Below are 24,238 nucleotides of genomic sequence, written 5' to 3'. Positions count from 1 at the left end.
TAGCAGAAAAAAAACTAAATTGATTCCACTTCAATGTGCTTATTTTTTTTCTTGTTGCAAAGATAACTGTGTGTACAGTACACCTAGGGGTACTTTGATATTTAAATCATATTTTTAAAGTTGTTCATATAGTTGGTTTGCAACAATATGTCTTTAAAGGAGCCTCAGTAGATACAACTCAAGCCAATACTAGGAATACTTTATCTCTATCCTCAAAGTTCAATATGTTTCCCACGACAGCGTTGCTCTGAGTGCTCACAGGTTAATAATTAAGGATTTATTATGTCTGGAAAATATACTCAGACTTGTGGGTTTTACTGTGCTTTCTTATGAATAAGGGGCTGACCAATTTTAGCTTTTGTTTATTTTATTTTATTAAATTCACTTGTGTATTGTTGATGGGTTATAATGCGGAAATGTTGGTTTAAACAAACAAATAATGAGTATTTATTTGGTGTTAAGCAAAAAAATCTATGAAGCAGGAATGCACAGACTCAAAACAGGGAAACCAACAGTGATCTGGTGAAGAGCAACAGGTAGGCCAGACTACATGGACACAGGGAGTGAAATACACAGTAAACAACTGATAACAACAGGAGGGAGGAGGGAAAAGGAATCTAGATGCCAAAAAACACCAAATGTTTGGCATAAAACAGCAAATAACCAAACAGCAACTGACACTAAAGAGTTAGAGACAGGAAAGCTCAACATAACTAGAGTGGTAATAAAATCAAAACCAGAGCCAGAAACAAAACCCTGGAACTACGACACATGATATCAGACATGAAAAAATTCACTTAGCTTGTTTAAAGCACACAAAAGCAGACAAAGAGGCAGATTATTGGGTTCCAGCAAAGGAGAGGCAGGTATTACTCACAAAAAATACTTACTTACTTGTGCAAACCCAGCACTTTTGGACAAAGTGACTTTATTAATAAAGAGACCTCATTGATGCGTACGGAAGCGTAGTACGGAAGCGTAGAGCTGCCACCCAGGCAAAAGAAAAATACAAGTGTATCACGTTATAACGTGAAAGGTTTATTGTTCTAACAATATACTTTTCATGTTTGAACAACATAATATCACGTTATTACAATATACATAATTATCACGTTCGTACAATATATTGTAAACATGAAAAGTATATTGTACAAACAGGAAAAGTGTCTTGTTAGAACAATAAACCTTTCACGTTATAACGTGATACACTTGTATTTTTCTTTTGCCTGGGTGGCAGCTCTACGCTTCCGTACATTCCAGCTGTGGAGAGACTAGCACATCTGTATTTCTTTACTAAAATGTTCTCTGTGTTTTGTTTTTTATGCCACGTGTTTCTCTTAATCTGGGCCTTTGAGTCTGTAATAAATATGTGTGTCGTCTTCACTCGCCAGCAGGTGGCGGTGTGGCACAAATACACCGCGGAGAGACGCTCTGGCGTCACCGACACCCACCAATCAGCGGGAGCTCATCCCCGCTTCCAGGAAGTAAACGTTGAAACTCGAGGCTGTAGAGGTTCTGCTATTGACCCCGCGGCACAGGTCAAAAATCATCATGTCCCTGACGGTCCTGACGTCTGCGTACAGGTACGAGCCTCACCTGGGAGGTGCAGCCGGCTTGTTTTTCCTCTGGCACATTTAAATGACCGTCTCTGCTCATAAACGAGCTATGGACGGCACAAGTAGATACACTAAAGTGACCCAGCAGGTTTGTTCACCAATATAAGGCTGTCAGCTGATTTCCTGCACTCACCTGCTAGGACTGGTTGTGTGTTTGTAGCCGGGGTATCTGCTACCCCGCGGTGTAAGTTGAACCAGTTAATTCAGATCTGCTTATTAACCGTCATCAATGCTCCGTGTGTTTGCTGTTTCCTCCAGACTGAGGTCCCTCTACAGGCTGCAGCGAATCCAGGCTCACATGGTGAGAAGTTGTAGCAGCAGCATGGTCCACTGCCGCCTCTGATTATTTCACTCACATCAGACATGCGCAGGAACACAGAATCTGCTTCCCTGCTGAGTTTACTACATCTTTCTTCTGGTTCATGTTGGAAACACTGGGGGTTACTGGAGTAATAAATCATAAATAAATTAGTGAGGGAACTGGATCAATAAGTAATGGCATTGGTATCAATAAAACCTTATCAGTTTTAATCATTAGTCATACCTATCAGTAACCTTCATACATTGACTCTTCCCTCTATTGAAGTGATGATGGCCTTTAGCTTGGCTCGTTTAAAGGGGGGAACCGTAAGTTTGCAGGATAAGCTGGAGGGAAGGTGCAAGAGAAAAATTTGTTTTGATGTCATTGAGTTTAAAAAAACTTAAACTAGTAATGAGCAACAACACAACACAAACAAGTATCTGCTGGCAAAAACGAGGAGAACCAACTGCTGAAGAGTGTACAGGTTTCAGCCTTCAAAGTAAAAAATAGGGCCAGCAAATGCAAAAGGTGATCACTTTAAATCCCAGCCATCCCCAAATCACATCCAAGCTGAGTTTAAGGTAACGGCAGCAAGTTGAGCTGCACCATGGGTTCACAGCTGTACTGAACTTCTCTAAAATCAGAGCCAAGTACTGCTGTCAGTCTGGGGTCCATAACCTGTTAAGAGGCTGTGCAGCAGAATCTGCAGGGTCGAACCAACTGCGCCGTCCTGATTTGTTTAAATGGTTGAGGAGTCCGATCAGAGTAGAGCCACTACTCCTCCACACTATAAGGATTTGAAGAGTGTTGGGCATCAGGGAGCCTCCTGGATCCTGATCCCCAACATTTGGTTGTACTGCTTCCTCATTACCTGGATCAGTGGATGTTGAAATGTGTTTGTCTTTCAGTGTTTTTGAGATATTTCTATAGAGGTTTCCTGTCTCTGCTCTACAGATGTCGAGTCATGCAGAACCGGAGGTTCTCCTGGAGAAGGTGGGCAGAACCGGTGTGATCACCATGAACAGACCCAAAGTCCTGAATGCCCTCAACCTTACCATGATCCGGCAAATCTACCCCCAGCTCAAGGTATGTAGTATCAAAATCTGGTATGTGACGAATTAAAAGAAAAATCTTGACCTTTCCTTGTCCACGCACCACCAGGTCCTGAGCGATCAAAGAGGGGCTCAGTGAGCTGATTTTTGTTGAGATGTTTGAAATTTCCTGTCACCTAAACTCCCAAAACAGAACAGTTACTCCGTTAATACTTACTCTTCTTCCGTAGATGCTAAAGTACCGCAACCACTTCTTTATATCTACAGCATGAACAACTCACAGGGATGAAAAGGAAAAAAGGATGACATGAGGCTATCAGCGGGCTGTGGGATGTCATTATTTCCTTATTATGGAGCAAATATCTCCATGATGTCAGTCTCAAACTGAGAATGTGGGAGCTGGGCAGTTTGGGGACAGTCTGAAAAGCAAAGCTGAGATGGTTTGGACATGTGCAGAGGAGGGATAGTAGATATATTGGACAAATAATGTTTAATAAAGAGCTGAAAGAAAGGAAGAAAAGTGGAAGACTTCAAAGGATATTCATGGATGTAGTGAAGGAGGTGGTCATGTGGGACAGAGGAGGATGGTAGGGAGGCAGATAACACACTGCAGCAACCCCTAAAGGAAGTAACAAAAGAAGTAGTAGTGTTCATCCGTCCAGTAGCATTCCAGAAACTTGGATAAACAAGTACTGAAGAATCACACTGAGCACAGGTTTTTTCTTTTCCTTTCATTTTTTACCGATGTGTAGTTCGACATTGTGAAAGATCTGTCAGGTTCACCTGTCCTGAAGATGTTTGGTTGTATTTCTGTACAAAGATCCCTTTTCACACTCTTTAAACCACAGATGTAGCTGCTCATGCAGTCTCTATAACTTAATAACGATAACTTTAAGGCAGGTTTTTGAATAAAGGAAGATTTCCTGTAAACAAAAACTGTGTTTTGCCTTGTTTGGGAATCTAGAAATGGGAAAGCGACAATGAGACGGACATCGTGATCATTAAAGGAGTAGGTGACAAAGCTTTTTGTGCAGGTGGAGACATTAGAGGTAAGCAAGCTGCCTTCAAGGTTCAGGTATCAGTTTCAGATGAGTTTTTATGTTGACCTGTGTGACCGATTACTGTTTTTATCTTGTTTTTTTTCCCCTCTCAGCTGTAACAGAGGCCGGGAAGGTCGGAGACTCTCTTGCCCAGGACTTCTTTCGTGAGGAATATATTCTGAACAATGCTATTGGTATGTATTTAATTTAATTTAATTTTATGTATGTATGTATCTATTTATTTATTTTGTTTAATAAAAATGTTACCTGTCTGTTTTCATTCACTTATCCAAACACTCTGGCAGCTTCACATTGTTCTTATACATTTTATTTCTTCTTTCAAGGATCGTACCGGAAGCCGTATATCGCCCTTATTGATGGCATAACAATGGGAGGGGTGAGTTTGAGTTTTTATCCTGTATTATAAAGTTCAGGATGGATACTGTTTGCCATTACTGGCATGAATTGTAGGCATGAAAAACGTTTTTGTTTTGTTTTTTTTCTCATGAAATGTTATGTGAAAGTCTGCCAGTAGGTGTCAGTGGAGATTTATCTGCTCCTGTTACCTGCTGCCAGTGGCAAGGTGGTCTCTGATTGGATGAAATGTAAAGTGACAAATCATTGTTGCTGCCACTAGTCTTTCCCTCCAGGTGTCAGATTTGGGTGGAATATGAACTGGTACTTTTAGTGTAGTGTCATACATGCAGAGCTGCACACATGCACGGTTCAACTCACCTGGTTACAGGAGATGCTGTGAGGCTTGAATCTCTGATGTGACCTTGATGGTGATGTCACTCCTGAGGTGTCACCGAGGTCACTCACAGCAGCCAGTATCCCATTGGCTCATTAGTCATCACGACCTTGTCTGTGTGCATATGTGTGGGCGTGCTTTGCTACTGTTGTAAGGACCAGTTTAGGTCTGAAACGACTGGTGAAAGGGCATTAAGGCTGCTCTTCACATATTTAGGGGGAAGTTTGATAATTAGGACTTAGTTTTTTCATTAAAGGAGGCCTGTTATTAATTACAGTATATTGATGGAGATACCAGGTAGCGAGAGTTCATATTCATGCACCTGTGTTTGCATTTTGAAAGTGTAGTGGTTAACACATTCACCTTACAAGCAGACGATCCAGGTTGGAGGCTGGGAAGTACCTACAGTACAGAAATCCAGTGCTTCTCTGTAAATATAAGTAGCAGTGGATCCTCAAAGTGGAGCAAGGGTTAATTTGGCCTTTGGTGCTTTTTTTTTTTAGCCTCTCCCCCAGTAAGCTAGCTTTGTTCTGATCGGCTACCCCTCATAATCGGTAGGTTTAAATAAGGGTGGAGTTTCTTAGTCTGAAATGAAAATATTAAATCTATCTTACATCATACACAGGCAAGACTTAAAATAAACCTTTCAAAACCTTTCAAACTGGTTCTAGCATCCACCAACAGAACAGAAAATAAGGAAAATAACACAACAGACCCACTCTGAGGTGAGGTTAGGGTTAGGGAATGCATTATGTCAGTGATCCCAGTTACATTGGGAGTGAAAACAGATTACAGTCATGGATAACGAGAGACATAGCAAGCAGAGAAAATGTGCTGGTGTTTGTCTTGCCGGTCTTTCCAGAATTTATTCAACAAACACTCTTTCAGTCAGATTCATCAGACGCTAAACAGCGTTTAATTTTGGATCGAGAACTTTATTGTTGTAATTAACATAAAACCTCATTAGCATGAAAAGAAAAACTGCTAAAGGAGAATTAACAACAAGAATCAAATCACTGGAAAAGCAACGTCGAATAAAACTGTGGGAGCGGAAGACATCTTAGTTTTGTCTGTAACTACAGATGCAAAGTTTCAGTGGACCTTGAGATGGGACTGACTTGCCCAAACTCCTCCTTTTAGCTCTGCTTTGGTCAAAACCATCTGGAAAACATTTGGTTTTGACTTCAACAAGTAGATTCTCAGCCTTTCTGCAGGTTTTTCTACTAAACCCCTTTTTATTTTCTTTTTCTGTGGTGTCCCACAGGGCTCAGACCTGGGTCCCCTCTTATTCATTTTATATCTGCTGTCTTTGGGACAGGAAATTTAATATTAGCACTTATTTGCTGCTGATATCCAGTTTTTCACCTGAGAAATGTTATTAAATGAAGATTTATAGTTTCTGTTGAAGAGCTCAGTAAATCTGCCCTAAATCACCTCAGTAGCTCCAACAGACGGTCCCCTGATTTGCTCATGTCCCTTCACTGGCTCACTAGATTACTTGGTGCCAGTTTAAAATCCTCAGCTTCACATACAGAGCATTGAACAGTCTTTGTCTGAATGTTTTTTTTTTTCTTTTACCCACTTTCTAAATGTATCATTATCTCAGATTATTTTCTTTAAAGCACTTTTATAAACTACATAAATAAATATTGATTGTGTTGTAGTGAGTATTGGTGTTAATGTATGTTTGGGGGCCTTACACCCCGGAACCTTCAGAGGTTTTTAAGGGTTTTCCCCATCAGAATGTCATGTGGAAAACAGGTTCCTGTATGTGTTGTGGCTAACTGTGGATGTTTCTGAAAGTGGTCAGTAAACGTCCTGAAAGTGGCCCCTGAGTTTCCAAGCATTATTATCCTGAGGTTATAACACCTTGCTTCCACTTTTATGGAGTACATTTTACAGGAAGATGAATCCCCAGAGCTGTGAACCAGAAATCATCTTGTTTCTTGGCTTGCTCTGTGTTTAGACAGCCACGATGATGATGATGTTTTCCAAGACTGACAGAAGCTGTAATTTGTGTGTCAGAACAACAGCATGAAGTAAAATGCTGGATGGATCTCATGCGTGCTGCATTGTGTGGTTTTTTGAAGTCAGCTCTGGTCATCAGCCCATCAAAAACTGTGATGTTTGTTGAATCGTGTGATTTCCACACAGAGAAATCACTTCTGTGTGATGAGTTATGTCTCTGGAACTAAAGCGATTTGAAGTCGACCTCTTCAATGTGTCACGTCAGCACTGAGGCGACACTAATGTCAGAGCAAACCATCCTGAGGGTGGTTGCTGTTTAATGCGCATAACTGGATGGAAAGGGGCAGCTCTATATAAGGACAAGTCCAAGAGGCCCCTGATCGCAGATCTGCTCCAAGCTCAGGGCAGAACCCCCACAAAGAACATATTTTCTTATTACATTAGCGATAACAAACCACCAGGGAGTAAAAGGCAGGTCAGATAGCAGTCAGAGACAAACTGTTTGATTATCCCATCACATCTCACGCACATCAGTCAACGCTCACCTTGTTTAAAGTCCACTGAATTAAGCTCTGTGAATGCTCCTTATTAATCCACCGTGCTTTGTTTGAGCAGACACTGCGTCCCTGTCCTTCTGTGCTTGCACTTTAGATTTCAAACATTTACATAGTGAGAACACTCTGTATTTAAGATGGCTCGTAAAGGGAAATGCTGCCCGTTTGATAGATATTTGCCCAGAGCTGCATGACTCTGATCTCTGTCTCCTTGGAGTAAAGAGTTCCTGTTTACATTTTTCCTGATAGCCTCATGAAAGGAGTGCCTACAAGGTTTTTAATCTCTGTTTTAAGGTTTTCGTTTTCCATCCAGAGCCTGTGTAGTTGTTTTAAAGGGGAATTCTGTGAGTGAGAGCGATGTGGAGAGTAACTCAACTGTTGTGTCCAAACAGACATCTGTCACTTGGTGTGTAAGTGACAGACTTTCCACTCTCACTCACAGTCTCACCTACTGATTTCTGATTATGCAAAGCCAAATTTGTGTGACAACTACGTCATAATAACCCAGATATCCTAAAGAGGGCTTCAGGAATGCCTCCACAATCTTCAGCACTCTAAGCTTCACCAGCCAAGTTGTAAATTTTTAAGTTGTAAACACGCTCGTCTGCTGACAAATTGGCGTTGTTTACAGGAGGATCTGGAGACATGTTCTTATAAGGCTCTATACCAGCGCTTCGCAGTATTCCACTACTTTTATGGTGAAACTCGAGTAATGTGATTAAACGGCCTCTTGTTCCACAGGCTGCTTTCAGCCATCCTTCTTTTTCTCATTTGTCTTTCTCTTTCTTCGTAAAAGAAGTAAGCTTTCCCACAGTTATTTTCAGGTTATGTTATTTCTGCCCTTTGGCTGAATTTGATACCGTGATTTACTCGTATTAAAACCCGTTTTTTTTTGTTTGTTTTTTTATCCCCATGATAGAACAGAGAAAAACCCGACTCATAGTGGTCAAAACATTTATATTTCTTTTAATTCAATCATCTTACGGAAGAGAGAGACCCCTGCACAGCCCAAACGCCAGTTGCAGGATCTCTAACATTACAAGCTCAACATGTGTCTTATATGGTGTTATTTTGTTACCTCAGACGTCACACACGTCACACGTGACACACACAGTTTCATTACAAACAAACTCCTTCTACTCAGTTCCTCTTTTCTGTGTCTGATTTATTAATATGCCTGTGCACTAAAACTTCCTGTGCAGCTTGGAATAACTTCCCCTTTCTGAGGTCTTTTGCCAGGGCAACCTGTCTGAACTTAGTTTCACTCTGTCTGTTGCTCATACTCTACAAAAAACATGCAGTTTCCTGTCAGCCTGTGACCTAGTCTCAAAGCTGGCCCTCTTTTATACATAAAACAATATAATCAGCAAATAAGCATTAAAATATATATTTAAATCTCAACACTCGGTACATCAATTGTACAGTTCAAGGTCACGTCGCTTTACATGACTCATCTGGTTACTAAAAATAGATGCAGATGAGAGGAGCACTCGCTCGTTTGTTGAAATGTAAATTCTATGTATTTTTGTAATTACATTTGTAACAAACATCAACATGGAAACAGTGAAACCAAAGAGCTTCACACAGATTAAGCAAACAAACACAAACCCCAAAGAAAGGAGGCCTGGAGGAGATGAATGGAGAGGTATGAAAAGAATAGGAGGTGGGTCTTTCAGTACGTAAGCCCTCTCCACCTTTTGAGCCCAAAGTTTAAAAGTGTTGTCTTTAGGACCCATAGATACATGCGATGGACAACTCAAGATAAAAGTGAGCAACTGTTGTTGCCATCCAAAAACACATTTATGGCTTTTAAAAACCAGACTGTTTCCACAAAGTAGTCATTCCCATAACATGTAATAAAAGGTGCCAGTTAAAGAGCATAGTTTACACTTGAAGGTTCATATAGCTTCCACAGCTGTAGATGGAAGTAAAAGTTAAACTGCACAGAGTTCTTACGAACACATCACCATGAGAATAGATGCTACAACTGCAAACCGTAACCACTCTTGTTTGGGGCAATCGTGGCTCAAGAGTTGGGAGTTCGCCTTGTAATCGGAAGGTTGCCGGTTCGAGCCCCGGCTTGGACAGTCTCGGTCGTTGTGTCCTTGGGCAAGACACTTCACCCGTTGCCTACTGGTGGTGGTCAGAGGGCCCGGTGGCGCCAGTGTCCGGCAGCCTCGCCTCTGTCAGTGCGCCCCAGGGTGGCTGTGGCTACAATGTAGCTTGCCATCACCAGTGTGTGAATGTGTGTGTGAATGGGTGGATGACTGGATATGTAAAGCGCTTTGGGGTCCTTAGGGACTAGTAAGGCGCTATATAAATACAGGCCATTTACCATTTTACATCCGGTATAACTAGGATCAGGGAAGGGCAGGGGATACTGGATAAAAGAGACGCTTTGAGATTAATAATTACCCACGATTAAATGAAGGATTGTGTATAAACATAGAGAGTTTGGATAAACATCACCACTTTAATGTCTGTGATGCGGAGGAACAGAAACAAGCACTGGAAGTTTAGCTGTATCACATCGATCAAACCATTGTAGGTCCTGAGCAAGTTTGGATCTCACAGGGTTTGCATGTCGGTGTCTCTGATAAAATGCTTGGAAGAAGGTGCAAAATTTCAGCTTACCTGTATATACTTTGAAGACCTGAAAGTTTGAAAATATTCATAGTATGACAGTGAAATTTTGCATGCATAGAAAAAAAATCAGCTTGACGGGGTCTGGTGGGAACTTTTTAAAATTCAGTATATTTATAATGAATGACCCACTTCTGAGTGGGGCAAAGCCTCACCTCTGGAAAAATTCTCATGTAAATCCATCCTTAACTTTTTTTTTTTGAGAAATGTCATCATGAAATAAATGCAAAGGCCTGTGTCCCCAATGGTGTTTTTTTTTTAAGGTTTTTGGGTTCTGGGTCTTCCAGAGGAGCAACTTCTCTTGGCAGAGGCCTGTTTAGTCTCCAGTGATCAGATATTTTTATTCCCCTGTGGTCGTTTATCTCTCTGCTGTGAGGCGGATCCAGCAGCGCTGCTGTCCAGCTCTGAACTCTTTTGCTGATCGCTGAGATCAAGATAAAGACAGTTTGTCAGCTGTAATCAATCAGCTGCTGTTGTTTTGGCTGTGATTGATCCCTCAGCAGGTAACAACCTTTACTTTGCACTAAACGACAGCATGATTGATCTTTAGTAGTGCTGACTCATAGAGTGCATATACAGTAAGACGATAGCAAGGTGCCAAAAAATTAAAAAAAAAAAAACGAATAGAAATCAGTGGGACAATTCTGAAATGTTAAGATGCTGGATGGTGTCGTCAATTGAAAGAGGAAATATCAGCCAGTCATGTTGCTACATTGATTCACAAGGGAATAGTAGGACTGTAACTTGTGCAGGGAAAAAGCTGAAAAACCTTATTTTTCTGTATGTACATGGCTTTAATTTAGTTTATTTCTGTACCACATTTAAAAGAACCTCAGCTGACCAAAATGCTGCACAGGCTGTACAAAATACATACATACATTATACACAAGAGTCATTAAGCAGACTATGAATATACCCAAAAATCCACAATAAAAACCACAAACCTGTAAAAGGTCTCTTAAGTAGGGTGGCGCCAAACCAGCGAGACTCTTTAAAAACATGAACATGTGAAGATGTGACCAATGGCATTTCATTCCTGTCTAAAGACGAGCTGCTGGATTTTGTACAGGCTGCAGTAATAACAGATCCATGCCGACATTCAAAGAATTACATCATATAATTGTCAGGTAAAAAAGGTGTGAAGTTTTGCTTATAGGAAGACTTTGGTGTTGCTACGCTGGTTTCTCTACACCACCAAATTGTTTTTGTACCAATTTGGACGAGAGGTTGGAGTGCCATGTGAATTATGTGAGATTAAATTTATATCTGTTATTCAAACATGATCCTTTATATATAGAATCTTCAGACACTGAAAAAAAGGTTGGCCCTTATTAAACTGTATTGTGACACCAGTTCTGTGGTTTAATTAATAATTACTGGTGGTTAGTTAACAACGAATGTTGGTCTGCGTTACATCGACTCCCCGACACATCACAGGATGTTGGCATCGGTTAAATGTCACACAGATTTAAACTATTTTTATTGATGAAATGCCACGAGTGTAATCATAAAGCCCACATTCATAAAGTCAGGATTGTGGGTTGTATTAATACACTGGTGTAGTGAGAGCAGAAGAACTGTGTACACAGAGTCTGCTACACATTCAAACCCAAACTCATTAAGCCAGATCCCTGAATTTATCAATGGGGGTCTTTTAATTTGGGGAGTCCACTGCTAAAGGTTTCCATCATGATAATGGAGCGAGTGGGTCCTCAAGTTAAATAATCCTGATTTTGAGGGTTTGTGTATCGCTTCCTGTTTTTATATCTTTTTTTTATTGTTGCTGTCCACATAAATTACAGTTTTGAATGTTGTGGATCGACACATTCTCACACGTCGTGTCATTTTTGGCGTTGGCACTTTGACAGAGCTACTGTGGAAGTACTGGCCGCCAAGAGGTGACGATCCTGGTAAAGTCCGCATTAAGACGTTGGAGTGATGGCAGTCGCATTATGCCGTAATCTTTTTAACTTTGGATGTCAGAGCTGGGAGTGATGTCACACCCAACTTGAACATGTTCCAGTAAAGCTTTCTCCGTGCCAAGCTAGAGCCATTCAACAATTCATCAACAAAGTCAGCGTTGGTTTGGCTTCTCCAACTTTTTGAGTAGAATGTCAGATTTTAAGAAGTGATCCAGTTGTAAATTCGGACTGAGACATCGGGATTTCTGATATCAGAACACTGGACAGCAGACTGGACTCTGTTGTGTTTTGCACTTGATGTTGCTTTTTTAATTGATGAGTTGATGATCAAGCTCAGGTTATAAAACTACCTGGTTAGAGTTGAGAAAAGATTGTAGTTCGGGGTAAAATCCACCCCTGTAAGAGCCATTTACTCCTTCCTTTGTCTAATTACACACATGTCAAATTCACAAAGTGAGTGAGAGGTGAGAACGTTGAAGCCTGAACGTTACAACAGCAAACGCCATAACCCACCACCAACAGACACTCGGCATTGGGATGAACTGAGATACACCAGCAGCTTTTACACAACAAACATTTTTATGTGTTGGGTTTTTTTTGGATTGAACAATGTTCTCTTTGAACGTCTAACACTGTTATTGCAGATATATATTTGACCTTCAAAATAAAAGCTTCCAATTGACAGGTACTTCAGTTATAATGAACAATCAGGTAGTGTAATTTTCCTGCCTATCTGCAGGGCCATATGCATTCAGGTATGCAAGGGGATGTTGTTTCCAAGGCAACCTTATAATATAACACACACACACCTTACTGTGCTGGAAATGTCCTCTGGCCAACACTGCTCATTAGCCTTCACCTCTCTCCCTGCTGGGAGCTGCATGAGTTAAACACACACACACACACACACACACACACACACACACACACACACACACACACACACACACACACTCACTTTCTTGACAGGTTAACCTGGTTTACTTTTTTCAGCCAATTTTCATCTGAGTCTCCAGCTTTCTGTAGAGGTGACGGTCATTAATGACACTGATCCCTCCTTTTTCTTTTTTTTTCTTCTTTTTTTTAATTTTACTCTATTCTATCATATGACTTTTATTTTATTTCTCTAATTATTTTAAAACGTGTTCTCTTATACCTGTAGGGCGTGGGTCTCTCAGTTCACGGACGGTTTCGAGTGGCCACTGAGAAGACGCTGTTTGCGATGCCAGAGACTGCCATTGGTAAGCCTGCGATCTGCCTGATTGAGGGAGTGCTCAGTGGCAAGGGTTGGCCCACATCAGTGGGAGTGTATATCTAGAATATTAATTATGTAGGAGCAATGATTTCAAGCTGGACCCAGTTCACATACAAGGTCTGTCTGCATTTGAAGCTGGGGAGCCAAACGCGAGCAGAAGAGTGATTTGCATTCAGTGCAGTTTGCTGATGACCTCATTCCTAAATAAGTGTTGAAAATGAACTGCTAAAATGGGCAGGGTGGAAAAAGTAAGTCCAGCGTTTAAGCCTTTAATCTTCAGCAATGGTACAAATCACAAAAAGACCTTTTCAGACAGTTTGGAAAACAGAAGCTCAGTAATCTAAAAATAGGAATATTTAGTCTTTAGAACTTTTTAAGGCGGTAGATAAGATGATGATGATGTCACCAATTGTTTTTGGGCTGCAGTTTATCTGCTGCCATTTTGTCTTTTTGGAGCCAAAAGTAATTCAACATGGACAAGAGGGTGAAGTGCTGAGCTAACAGCAGAATAAACAAGCGGGGCATATTCGCTGTCACCATCTTGAGCGGTGTGGGTCTGACTGAGAAACTGAGGCCACTGCATGCTCATTGGCCAGCGACTTGTGATTGACAGGTTGTTAGCCAATGAAAATACTCTGGGTAATCATCCCTTCTGACCATAATTTGCAAAATTAACTTCAAACTTTGTTCACCAACACAGAAATGTTCAAGAGGTCCTGTTCAGGGATTAGAACAGATTATAAGAAGCCTAACAGACAGCAATCAGGTGTGCCACCTGTCAAGCAAAGGAAGCATGAATTATAATTATTTAAAAGGAATCACCCTTGTACATGTTGTTCTACCAGGCGGTAACATGTTGTTTTATGCTCCCTTTAAACGTGGGGGTCTATGAGGAGTGGGTCACTTTTGTAGAGAGCCTCAAGTGGGCATTAGAGGAACTGCAGCGTTTGGTGGCGCTTCTTTTTCTAAGCCAACTAAAAAACTTTAAAATTATTCATAGGAGACTGAAGCGGCAGTGTCATAGTGTATTTTAAATTGGTAGTAGTTCAGGAACCCTTAAATGGGTTGCTGTGGTTGCTTAGTTGGACTTGCTAAATGCAGTAGTGGTAAGTGTGTGGACTCGCTGGACCAGCACATCACTTTCTGTGTGTAAAAAAAGATTGATATAGAAGAGTCGAGCCCACTGAGAGGTGATCCAGCGGTGCAGCTGTCGTCAGTAACAGCTGCTTTTCCCATATATGATTCATCTTTTCCTGGAAGACGTACATGTCAGTGATAGAAAAGCAGGCTGTATGTTGTTCTACTCCTGTTGCTGCCTTCTGACACAGAAACTTGTTTTTTTTTATCTGAGCCTCCAGGGAGATAGGGAAACAAACACACTGCATCACCCAGAAGGGAAGAGACAAATCCAGGACTTCAAACAGTCACAGAGCAGGAAAGGCCAATGCTCTGCAGGTGGATGTCAGGAGTTTACTAAACTTCTTGACTAAACTTTCTAAAAATATGTTTTAAGAAATGCTACATTAAATTTAGCCACTCTAGCAAAACTGAGAAAACTTGTGTCCTCCTTCTATACATCCATGAACTTTCTCTGTGGTCTTCTTCTTCTCTTCCTGCCTGGCAGCTCCATATTATCCACTATCCTTCCTCTGCACATGTCCAAACCATCTCAGCCCAACCTGAGCTGTCCCTCTGATGTGCTCATTTCTAATCCAGTTCATCCTAGTAACATGTCCTGCACCAGCCTCGCTGGCATAATTCTCCTTTTTGACTCCAGTAGGTGTCAAACAAAATTATCATATTTTATCCAGCATGAACTGAAACTAGTGAAACTTTCAGTTTTCTCATCGACTTGTATACAACCAGAGGCCTTTTCGCCTTCTGCTGGCCATTAGAAAGAGTGAAGGTTTAACATATTCCTACATCCATCTTTTTACAGTCCATCCATCCATCCATCCATCCATCCATCCATCTTCATCCGCTTTATCCGAGGCCGGGTCGCGGGGGCAGCAGCCTAAGCAAAGAGGCCCAGACCTACAGTCTTTGGAAGCAAACATAAAAATCACATCCTTTGAATCCTTCGGCAAAAATCATCTGTCAGTGTGTTAGTTGCTGAAGAGTTGTAGAAGGTCAAATTCTTTAATTATTTCATGCATGTTTAAAGATAATAGATTACAGTGTCCTGATATGGAGCCAGAAAATGATCTGATCCAACTAAAAAGTGCTACATTAACCTGTTAGATCTTTTAAAGCATCATAACTGAATCATGTAGGACATCTTTGTCTGTTGCAGTGTGAGGCAGGTCCTCCAGTGAAAAAGGCCACTGAGACACTAAACTTGTAGGTTCCTCTCTTGCTAATTGTCTCTAGTGGACAGATGGTCATCTGCTGAGGTGCTGAGGAGATTAGTAACAAATCTGTGACAACAAATGCAGTCGACATTGTACCGTGAACTAGCATGTTGTCAATGAAATCCACTGGGATTACCACAGCTCTGTTGCTGTGAATGCGTATAAGCTGTTTCCAGAGTGATATGACTGTAAAGGTATTTGTTACAGTGGGTTTGTGTTGCTGTGATCGAACAGTTAATGTCGTCAGTGTCTTCATAAAGGTTCTCAGGGTGTTTTGTAACGTTCTGTGCAGGTTTTATTACGTTGGTCCTGGAGTCAGTGGATTAGGAGAGGGCTTTGCAGCGTGGGCACTGCTCATTTTTTCCGAGTCTGTTCAGGTTCTGATAAATTGATTGTGTGCACTCGCTCCCTCATACGTGCAAACGTCCAAGGACGCTCGAGCCATTCTTCATTTGACACCCACACATACAAACAGAAGCATGTCAGACTTATTATTCTGAAGTACTCTGGGCTCTGACTTTATAATAAATCTTCTGCTGATGTGTAGCGCTGTGGAGTCGGTCTGGTGTCTGGAGAGAGGTGGAGGGTGAAGATTATGTTGTCAGCGGACAAAAGTAGGAGATTCCCGCCGATGTGCTCTGATATTTGTCTGGGGTTTTGTCAGAGGCTAGGCTAAAGTAAGGAGTGGGAGGAAATGGGCCAGTATTTCAATCGTCCATGCTCAGGATTGGCCATAATGGGGCAAAGATGTTCTACACTGGATGTGATCTGTTTTAAAGTGTCAGTTCTTCATTTGGCGTGCTCTCTTGCACATGAATTGGCACACAGAATAATTTGATTTTAACCTCACCGTTAAGTTTCTTGAGTCTCCTGCTAGCTTTGAATCTCTCCCATCACTTTGGCGAGGACAAGCAGAAAATCTCGCCTAATCCCCTTCCCAGCTGCCATGGTCATAACATTGTCACAATTGTTTTTACTAAAAGCTCTCGACTTGCAGGTCACCGCATGGCCGTTATCAGCACGTCCCCTGGGTAATCAGGAACTTCACACCGCGTGATTTTCCATCAGGGATGAGCTTTTTCTGCCTTTTTCACTGGAATGCAGCTGCCTTATAGACCCCACAAGCTTATTTTAGACCTGATCCTGGGGAGGAATCCTCTCAAGAGCTTCTCGTCTGTGCTGGTTTACTTTAACCAGAGTCGCACTGTGGACTGAATCTTGCTTTTTCCACTGTGGTATTCCAGAGTTAGACGACAGGGTTTCAAACGCTGCAGGAGCTTTAAACTTAGTGCCAGTAAACTCTGAAAATGTTTGAGATGTAGTTCTCATATTAGGGGCACATTTACTGATGTAGAATTAAAGGCTTTGCTGTAACAACAGGATGTGTCCACTTATTAAAATTTTGGAGTCTGGATATGATTGTTAGATGGATAAAATGGTCTGTTGCAGTCTAATTGAATTAATCTCATTAACCTTTAAGTCATCACGACATCCTCCATCTGTGTGAAGGGGAAAAAAATGGTTAGACATGAGGAACAGAGCCGAACTATGAAAAAGTGAGTTCTTTTTGTTACCCCCAAAATTATGATAAACAAGTCATAGCAAAGATAAACAAGCAATAACGAGGCAATAACTGCGTGTTGTCTCAGTCCCAGCAGATCATTGGCAAAAAGGAGAGAAGATGTGTTTCTGTTGTTTTTAAAATGTACTTATCGTATTTTCACGTAACATGACATGTAATCAAAAGCGGGTGAACACGAGGCTCCATATGAACCTGTAAATGCACTGGTTCACAAACATTGAAGCATCACATGGGCGTGATTTAGCTGTAGCTGTCAGTGCCTGAGATTACTTAATTATTCCCCCAGGAAAACTTGTCTTTGTATTAATAGCATCTCTAGCAGTACTTACATCATATCTTTATATCTACACACACAAGCACGCCGTAACCCCTGTTACCCCCCGTGAGGCGGGATTAACAGATTTAACTCGGCCCTGCCAGCCTTCTGAACAACAGCCATAATCTGCCACATTTATAATATTACATTTTCAGCCATAAATCAGGTCAGCTTATCTAATCCCCCCCTCTTGCCACACTACAGAACCCGCTGTAAGCACTGGACTGTCGCGTCCTGTCAGAAATATTGAAATCAAATGGAAACATTATTGAAAGGACAGAACGAACGGATTAAATCTGCAGATTGTGATGATGATCATTAATTCTCCTAAGCTGCATATTTGGCCTTTTGTAGTGTGCCAGTGGCCTTTTGCTGGAATACCACCATGTGTAAATTGTCTTAGAGTGAGGGGGGATGATATTTTAGGACAAAACCATTGATTATTCTCAGGGAAAAGTCATTATAATAAAAACCCTTGCTTGGCTTGTGTAAGTCACTGATTAATAGGCATGCTGCTTTCATGAAAAACCTGTGCAAACTGTTATTAACTCTGCTTTTCATTTTATTTTGAAAGGGCTTTTCCCTGATGTGGGAGGTGGCTATTTTCTGCCGAGGCTCCAGGGGAAGTTGGGATTGTTTCTTGCCTTGACGGGCTTCCGACTTAAAGGACGGGATGTGCAGAGAGCCGGGGTTGCCACTCACTTTGTGGAGTCTAAGAAGGTACCGTGTGAGCTTTCAGTTCAGGTGTTGGAAGTGCGGGGGTGAGGTCAGAGCTGCACTGGAAAGCCAGATGCTGATTCACTGGAGGCCTCACTCTTGTTTACGGTGCCAGCATTCACCGGCCGGCGCAGAGGCCAGTTGTGTTTTTCTTGCTGTTGGCATGAGGTCAGAGCGGTGGGCGGCAGGTTGTTTATGACTCTAACCTTGGTTTGGGCAGAAACAAACACATCTCACCTCAGTGGAAGTTTACCAACAAGACAAAGGGTTAGATAAGACAGGAGAGAGGACTCGGAGGTAATGAGCTGATGCAAGAAGAGCCAAAATACACAAATTCTGAATCTGAGTAAATAAAACAAAAGGAATCTGCACAGAGTGTTAGCAATGAGCTGACATGAACAAGGAGAAAGAAACAAGATTATCGGTGGGGTCTGATAGTCAAATTTCATTAAGAGGGTAGCTTACCGATTGAAGTGTTAGATTGATTTTTCCATTTTACTTTCAGGTACTGTTTTAGCATCTGTTTTTATTTATAGTTTAGACTTTATTGCATTGATGACTTCCAGATTAAGTATAATCTGAGGTATTTGAGGTCGGCCTGATGAAGGCCTCAGTGTAAGTTCATCAGTGTAGTGAAGGAGGACATTCAGAAGGTTGATGGGACAGAGGAGGATGCTTGGGATAGGATGAGATGGAAGCAGATGACCTGCTGTGAAGCAAAGGGAGCAGCTGAAAGAAGAAACTGAGAGACTGCAGGAAGAGGCGGTGAAGATGAGGGCAGGGCAGGCAATTGCAAAGAAGGAAAAATGGAGAAAGTAAAGACAAAGCAATACACGCAAAAAAATGTCAAAGTCAAACAGGAAGCGATCAAGGACGACTGAGATGGAGAAACTATAAACAGAGTTAACATAACCTAAATTTTTCATTAGTCGGGAATAACAATCCTCACATTCTGTTTATTTATTAGACGATAAAACTATGTTTAGTGAATGTGCTGACACGTCAGACTTCTACACATCATAAACGACAGATCAGCTGCAGACTGACTTTTTCCGTTTGCATTAAACAGATCCCAGACCTGCAGAAGGAGCTCGTGGACTTGAAGTCTCCCTCTGCTGAAGATGTCTCCAGAGTGCTAGACTCCTACCAGAGCCAGGTTAGAAGCCAAGAAGCCAGTCATTTACACAAACATGTGGCTTAGACTCTAGCTGTATATTTTCATTACTGCATCTCACTCTTTGTTTCTGCTCTTTGTCCACAGAGCAGTCTGGATGCTGAGAAGCCTTTCATCTTGAAAAAGCACCTCTCTGATATAGACAGGTGGGCCATGACTTTCTTCCTGAAACTAGGTTCAGGAGGTGAGCTGGAGTCTGTTTTTGTTGGTGACAGATAAAGAAAATCTACAGAAACACTGTATTTAGTCAGAAATGTATTCCTGAAATCGGCTTTCAGGGCTCCATATGTACTCTTATATGCACTTTTTCAGTGCTGGTTTTAATCTCTTTGTGCTCTGTTTTTAAAGACTATCAGCCTTTTATTTATTTTCAGTCTCTTGTCCTTTTAAATCCTGTCAGGCTCTTCAGCGCCAGCAGTGTGGAGGGCATTGTGAAGAACCTGAAGACCGACGGCTCAGAGTTCGCTAAGAAACAAACTGAGGTGCGTTGCTCCTCTGCGGCTAAGTTCAAGTAGAGTGCGGTTCAGCTGCTTCTGTTCCAACAGTCAGCTGTCTTTAAAACATGAACTCTTACAGAGGCTGATGGTGAACACCACCCTCCGATAAACCCACAGACAGAGCTGGAATGAAGCCGGGGTGTTATTTGGCTCCGCTGTGCATTTTGGTAATTAGTAGTTACCTGAGAATGAGTACTTAATGAGGTTAATCACCGTGCCCTGCTGGCTGGAGCTAAAGACACTTTAGTGGGATTTCAGGGTGAATTATCATGGCTTCATTCACTAAAATTCCCTCAAACAGCCTAAAAAGCGATGTCCCACTTCACTCGAGATTAAACGAGTCACATGACCCTCCCTCCCTCACCTACCACACTTCTTAAATCTGTTCACCAGGAGCTTGATCTTCTCACCTTCAGCAAGACCAAAGCAAACAAACAAAAAAAAGTTTTTATTAATGAATCTTTATTTACATGTTGAAATAATTGTGATGTGATTTTTGTTTCTGGATGTAAGGATGTTCTCTGAATGCTGTCGTGTGAGAAGGAAGTAGAGTCTGGACATGGGCACGAGGAAAGAGCTTGGGGTTTTTTTGGCATTTCGATGATGAGCTGATGATCTTTTTAAAAGTTTCCTTCTCTCTTTCGGCTGTCACTGACTAAATCCTGGCATTATTGAGAGGTTTATATGTGTATAAGTAACAGCTGGGGCTGTTAGAATCCACAGAAGGAACGATTTGTCTTAGATTGTGACTGTTCTGATATTATGAAGCCAAATCTGAGTAAAACAAACAAACGGTTTCTCTTCCTCTAGACTCTGTCCAAAATGTCTCCCACGTCCCTGAAGATCACCCTCAAGCAGCTGCAGGCGGGCGCAGCTCTGAGCCTGCAGGACGTGCTGGTGATGGAGTATCGACTGAGCCAGGCCTGCATGGTAAAAACCATCATAGTGAAGTCTGAAACCCAAGGTGGTTTCACATTTCAGCTCTGATGATGTGTTTCAGGGAGTGATAAGGCATTGTTTGTGTTGTGTTGCAGAGGGGCTGGGATTTCTATGAAGGCGTTCGAGCCGGTAAGTCACTGCAGTACAGGGGACACAAAAGCAGAAGAGGATGGGTATGAAACTTAGTCTTGTAACTTATTTTTACATAGATTTACCAAACATAATAAACACTGTAGGATCAGTAAACTAAAGTAAAATGAAAATGATAAAGAGATTAAAACGTTACCTGATTTAAACCGTGCCGATCTCCTCTTTGAGGTCGTCTCCTGGTGCATCTCCTCCAGCTCAGCTGAAGGCGCTTAGCTCATGCACATATGCACAAAGGCAAATTATGAGCTTCAGGGGGAGATCTGAAAAATCAGGCTTGCTGGAAGAGGTCCTGAGGTACACACGAAGACAACCTTGAAGGGGAGATCAGCCTTTTTAAAATAAGCTTTGGTTTTTTGGTTCAGATTTAAAGTATATACTGGGACTAGCAAGGATTCTGAGCAGTGATTATTATAATCACGGATCACTCTGCAGAAGTATATGCTCGCCTCTAAAGGTTGTGGGTTAGTTATTGTTCCTCTTAGCATCACTAAACTCGATGTTCTGTGTTTTTAGTGCTAGTTGACAAAGACCAGAATCCCAAGTGGAACCCATCAACACTGGAGGAGGTGTCCAACCAGATGGTGGAGCAGTGTTTTTCCTCCTTGGGTGAGAAGGACCTGACTTTGTGAAGTTGGTCAGCAGCTGCCTCCCAACTTCAAACAACACACCGCTAAGCCTTCTCTAACCGGCCACTTCCTGTCCCCCCCATCCTTTTATGGAGGAGCGTGCCGCTGTGGATGGAAGCGTGTCAGCCCTTGTTCATAAACCGTGTTATTGCTGTAGAATAAGTAGTAGTTCTGGTGATTCTTTACAGAAAAATCACGACTATGTCTCCACAGCTGAGTCATGCTCACAGGCAGAAGAGGGAGCAGGCAGTTTGGTGCACTGTTGCTCTGCAGTGGAGTCTTTCTGCATAGTTTGTACAGTTGTAATGTTACAGTGCTGCATGTTAAAGGATCAGAACAGCAGTGCTACATTAGCACAAGGACACAGGAGGGGATAATGATCTCACCACTGAGTGCTTCACTACATTTCCTGTGGATGTTTGTTGATGTGACACGGAGCAGTATCATCTGTAGTCCTGCAGCGCGGTCACAGCTTCTGATACAGATCATATATCGTCTCAGCTTCCTGTTTCCTGTTCCCTTTTTTTTTTTTTTTTCCTCCAATGTTTAATCTCATATAGGCCGCATCATTTAAAACCCCTCAACGCTGGATAACATCGATCATCTTGTTACAGTGCGGTGCTGGGAAACCTTTGATGTTGCTCTGACAAGGTGCAGCTTCCTAAACATTTTCGCATTGATCAAATTTGTTGGAAAAAGCTCAGTCCACAGAGACCCTAAACAAAGACTGTATATTAAAGATGGGCATACCCACATGACATCATGCACTGGTTTGCACAGTCCTCTTTTTGAAACCTTAATACTGCGCTTTTCTATCAAGTTTACTGCCATTTATAAAGACTTAAAACTAGTGATTTAACCCATGTCTTGTTAAGGAAAATCTTTCGATTTTGTAAATCAATCGTGCAGTTGATTTTTGGGTTTTTTTCCTCATGAACATCTATCTTTAAAAAAAGAAGAAGACATGTTTGTCACCATAGGAGTCGCCCCCTAGTGGGCATTAAAAAAGGTTAAAATGTCAAGGTGCTTCGGCTTAAGTTTTTAACTTCGGAAGCTAAGCCCATCTTCATATACAGTCTATGGCCCCACCTGGCAACCCACTGGACCCAATGGGCCATTCTAACACTGGTCACAGAAGTTGAATCCTCTGATAAGTCAGAGCTGATATGAGTACAGTCCTTCTGGAATCAAGTCTCGCCACTTGTAGGTGAGATATGAGCATTTATTTTGAAGCATTATTTCAATTTTTTTAATGTTAATGGTTACCAAGACTCATCAGTCAAGTCTGATTAACATCTTAAAGCAAAAACCTTTTCCCCCCACTATTAATTACACATTTACTAATATCTTCACTGCTCTGGAATATCCCTAAATTCTCTGGTACTGGAAAAATGGTTTTAATGTTGTGGCAGATCAGTGTAAGTGCTACCTGTAGTTGTTTTTAGGTATAACAGGGAATTAATAAAGTGTTCTAACACAAATCCAAACAATACTTCGAAGACAAACCTATAAATTACTGCTGATATTGAATGTATCTGCATAATTTAGCAAAGCAAATCTGGTTTTAGTCGTCTGAAATGCACGTTTTGTTTTTTCTAATAATTTTCCCGATGTTTGTTCAGAGGAAATCAAATCACTTCCCTCATCATTAGGTCTCTGCAGCTGCATTATTTATGAAACAACCAGAGTCGGATTCAGTGCTGGAACAGAGGGCAATAAAAGAGCTGGTCACATGAAATTCTATGTGTTTTTTACTGGGTGTGTTTAAAGGAACTGATTGTTGAGGATGGTATTTTTTATGACCTAAAATGTTCTTGTGTAACTTTACAAAGTGCCTTAGTTATCAGCATGAGAGCACTAAGCTGCTGCTCAGATATAAACTCTCCAAAGTAAACACGTTTATTTTACGTCAAGTGCTCTGTTCTGTTTGCAGCACTGCCAGGAAATCCTGCTTCGGTAGCACAGGCTGGCACCTGGGAATGATAATGCTTTCCGACTGAATTGTCCCCATCGAGCTGCATAGACTCAAACAATTTTTAAATCAGGCTTCAGATTATTGTTTAAATCCCAGACTGCAGCGTGGGACACCTCATGTCTGTTTTAATCTTCTCTACCTGCCTCACATTCGCACAGTCTGAGCCCATAAATCCTGCCTAAGAAATGAGTATCAAGGCTTTGACTCATTCATCAGTGCAGTCTGCAGCTCATCAAGCAGACAGGACGACCTCCAGTGCTGAGTGTTCGCTCTGGACGGGCAGATGAACTGTGATTTACATCTATTTACATCTTGCTCTTCAGACAAAAGCTGGCCGGAATTCATTTCTGAACATTTGTCCCTCGGCCTGCTGATGGGCGTTTTTGTTTGGCAGGAATTTTAAAGTCATCGTGAACCACAAATATCTCAAAATTGCGTCTCCTCTTATTAAACAGCCACAGAAACACTTCAATGACAGAAGGCATGAGTCTGATTTATTGGCATCAGTTTTACACACACTGTACAGTTTGCAAATCAAAGTCTTAGTGATGCACAAAGTCACTCATTTCAGGTTATTTCATGACAGCTTATTCATGATGCATGTGGTTTTAGTCATCGTTCCCCGGGCTGCTCGTGTTTCGCTAGACTTCTCTACCTATTTTTTATTCTGTGGGTCCCTCAGACTGCTGTAGAAAGCTGGTACATTAGAGAGATTGCACCAATGAGATCATACTGACCTCAGATTTACATGTCCAATGCTGAGCATTAACTAATCAGCTTGGCTGGTGTCAAGTCAGTGGCACATTTTT

The 24,238-nt window shown here is 41.6% G+C and overlaps 1 protein-coding gene across 3 annotated transcripts; it reads left to right on the top strand.

Annotated features, from left to right (window-relative positions):
* Positions 1 to 1,466: 1,466 nt before the first annotated feature.
* Positions 1,467 to 23,192, top strand: hibch (3-hydroxyisobutyryl-CoA hydrolase). 3 transcript variants are annotated; one of them, XM_080902333.1, is made up of 14 exons: positions 1,467 to 1,583; positions 1,875 to 1,917; positions 2,872 to 3,003; positions 3,934 to 4,018; positions 4,123 to 4,203; positions 4,354 to 4,406; positions 13,010 to 13,088; positions 17,926 to 18,071; positions 19,138 to 19,224; positions 19,330 to 19,388; positions 19,643 to 19,724; positions 20,550 to 20,669; positions 20,774 to 20,807; positions 21,342 to 23,192. In XM_080902333.1, exons 1-14 carry the CDS (start codon positions 1,552 to 1,554, stop codon positions 21,455 to 21,457), a joined length of 1,149 nt encoding a protein of 382 aa, XP_080758459.1. In that variant the 5' UTR covers positions 1,467 to 1,551; the 3' UTR covers positions 21,458 to 23,192. The 3 variants fall into 3 exon arrangements, with proteins under 3 accessions (XP_080758459.1, XP_080758460.1, XP_080758461.1); XM_080902334.1 differs by lacking the exon at positions 1,467 to 1,583 and adding an exon at positions 1,596 to 1,704; XM_080902335.1 differs by lacking the exon at positions 1,467 to 1,583 and having other exon boundaries at positions 1,880 to 2,034.
* The last annotated feature ends 1,046 nt before the right edge of the window (positions 23,193 to 24,238 follow it).

Source organism: Rhamphochromis sp. 'chilingali' (assembly GCF_963969265.1).
Source record: "Rhamphochromis sp. 'chilingali' genome assembly, chromosome: 14".
Lineage (NCBI taxonomy): Eukaryota > Metazoa > Chordata > Actinopteri > Cichliformes > Cichlidae > Rhamphochromis > Rhamphochromis sp. 'chilingali'.
Note: the sequence above shows the minus strand (reverse complement) of the source record. Positions and strands in the feature narration are given on the sequence as shown.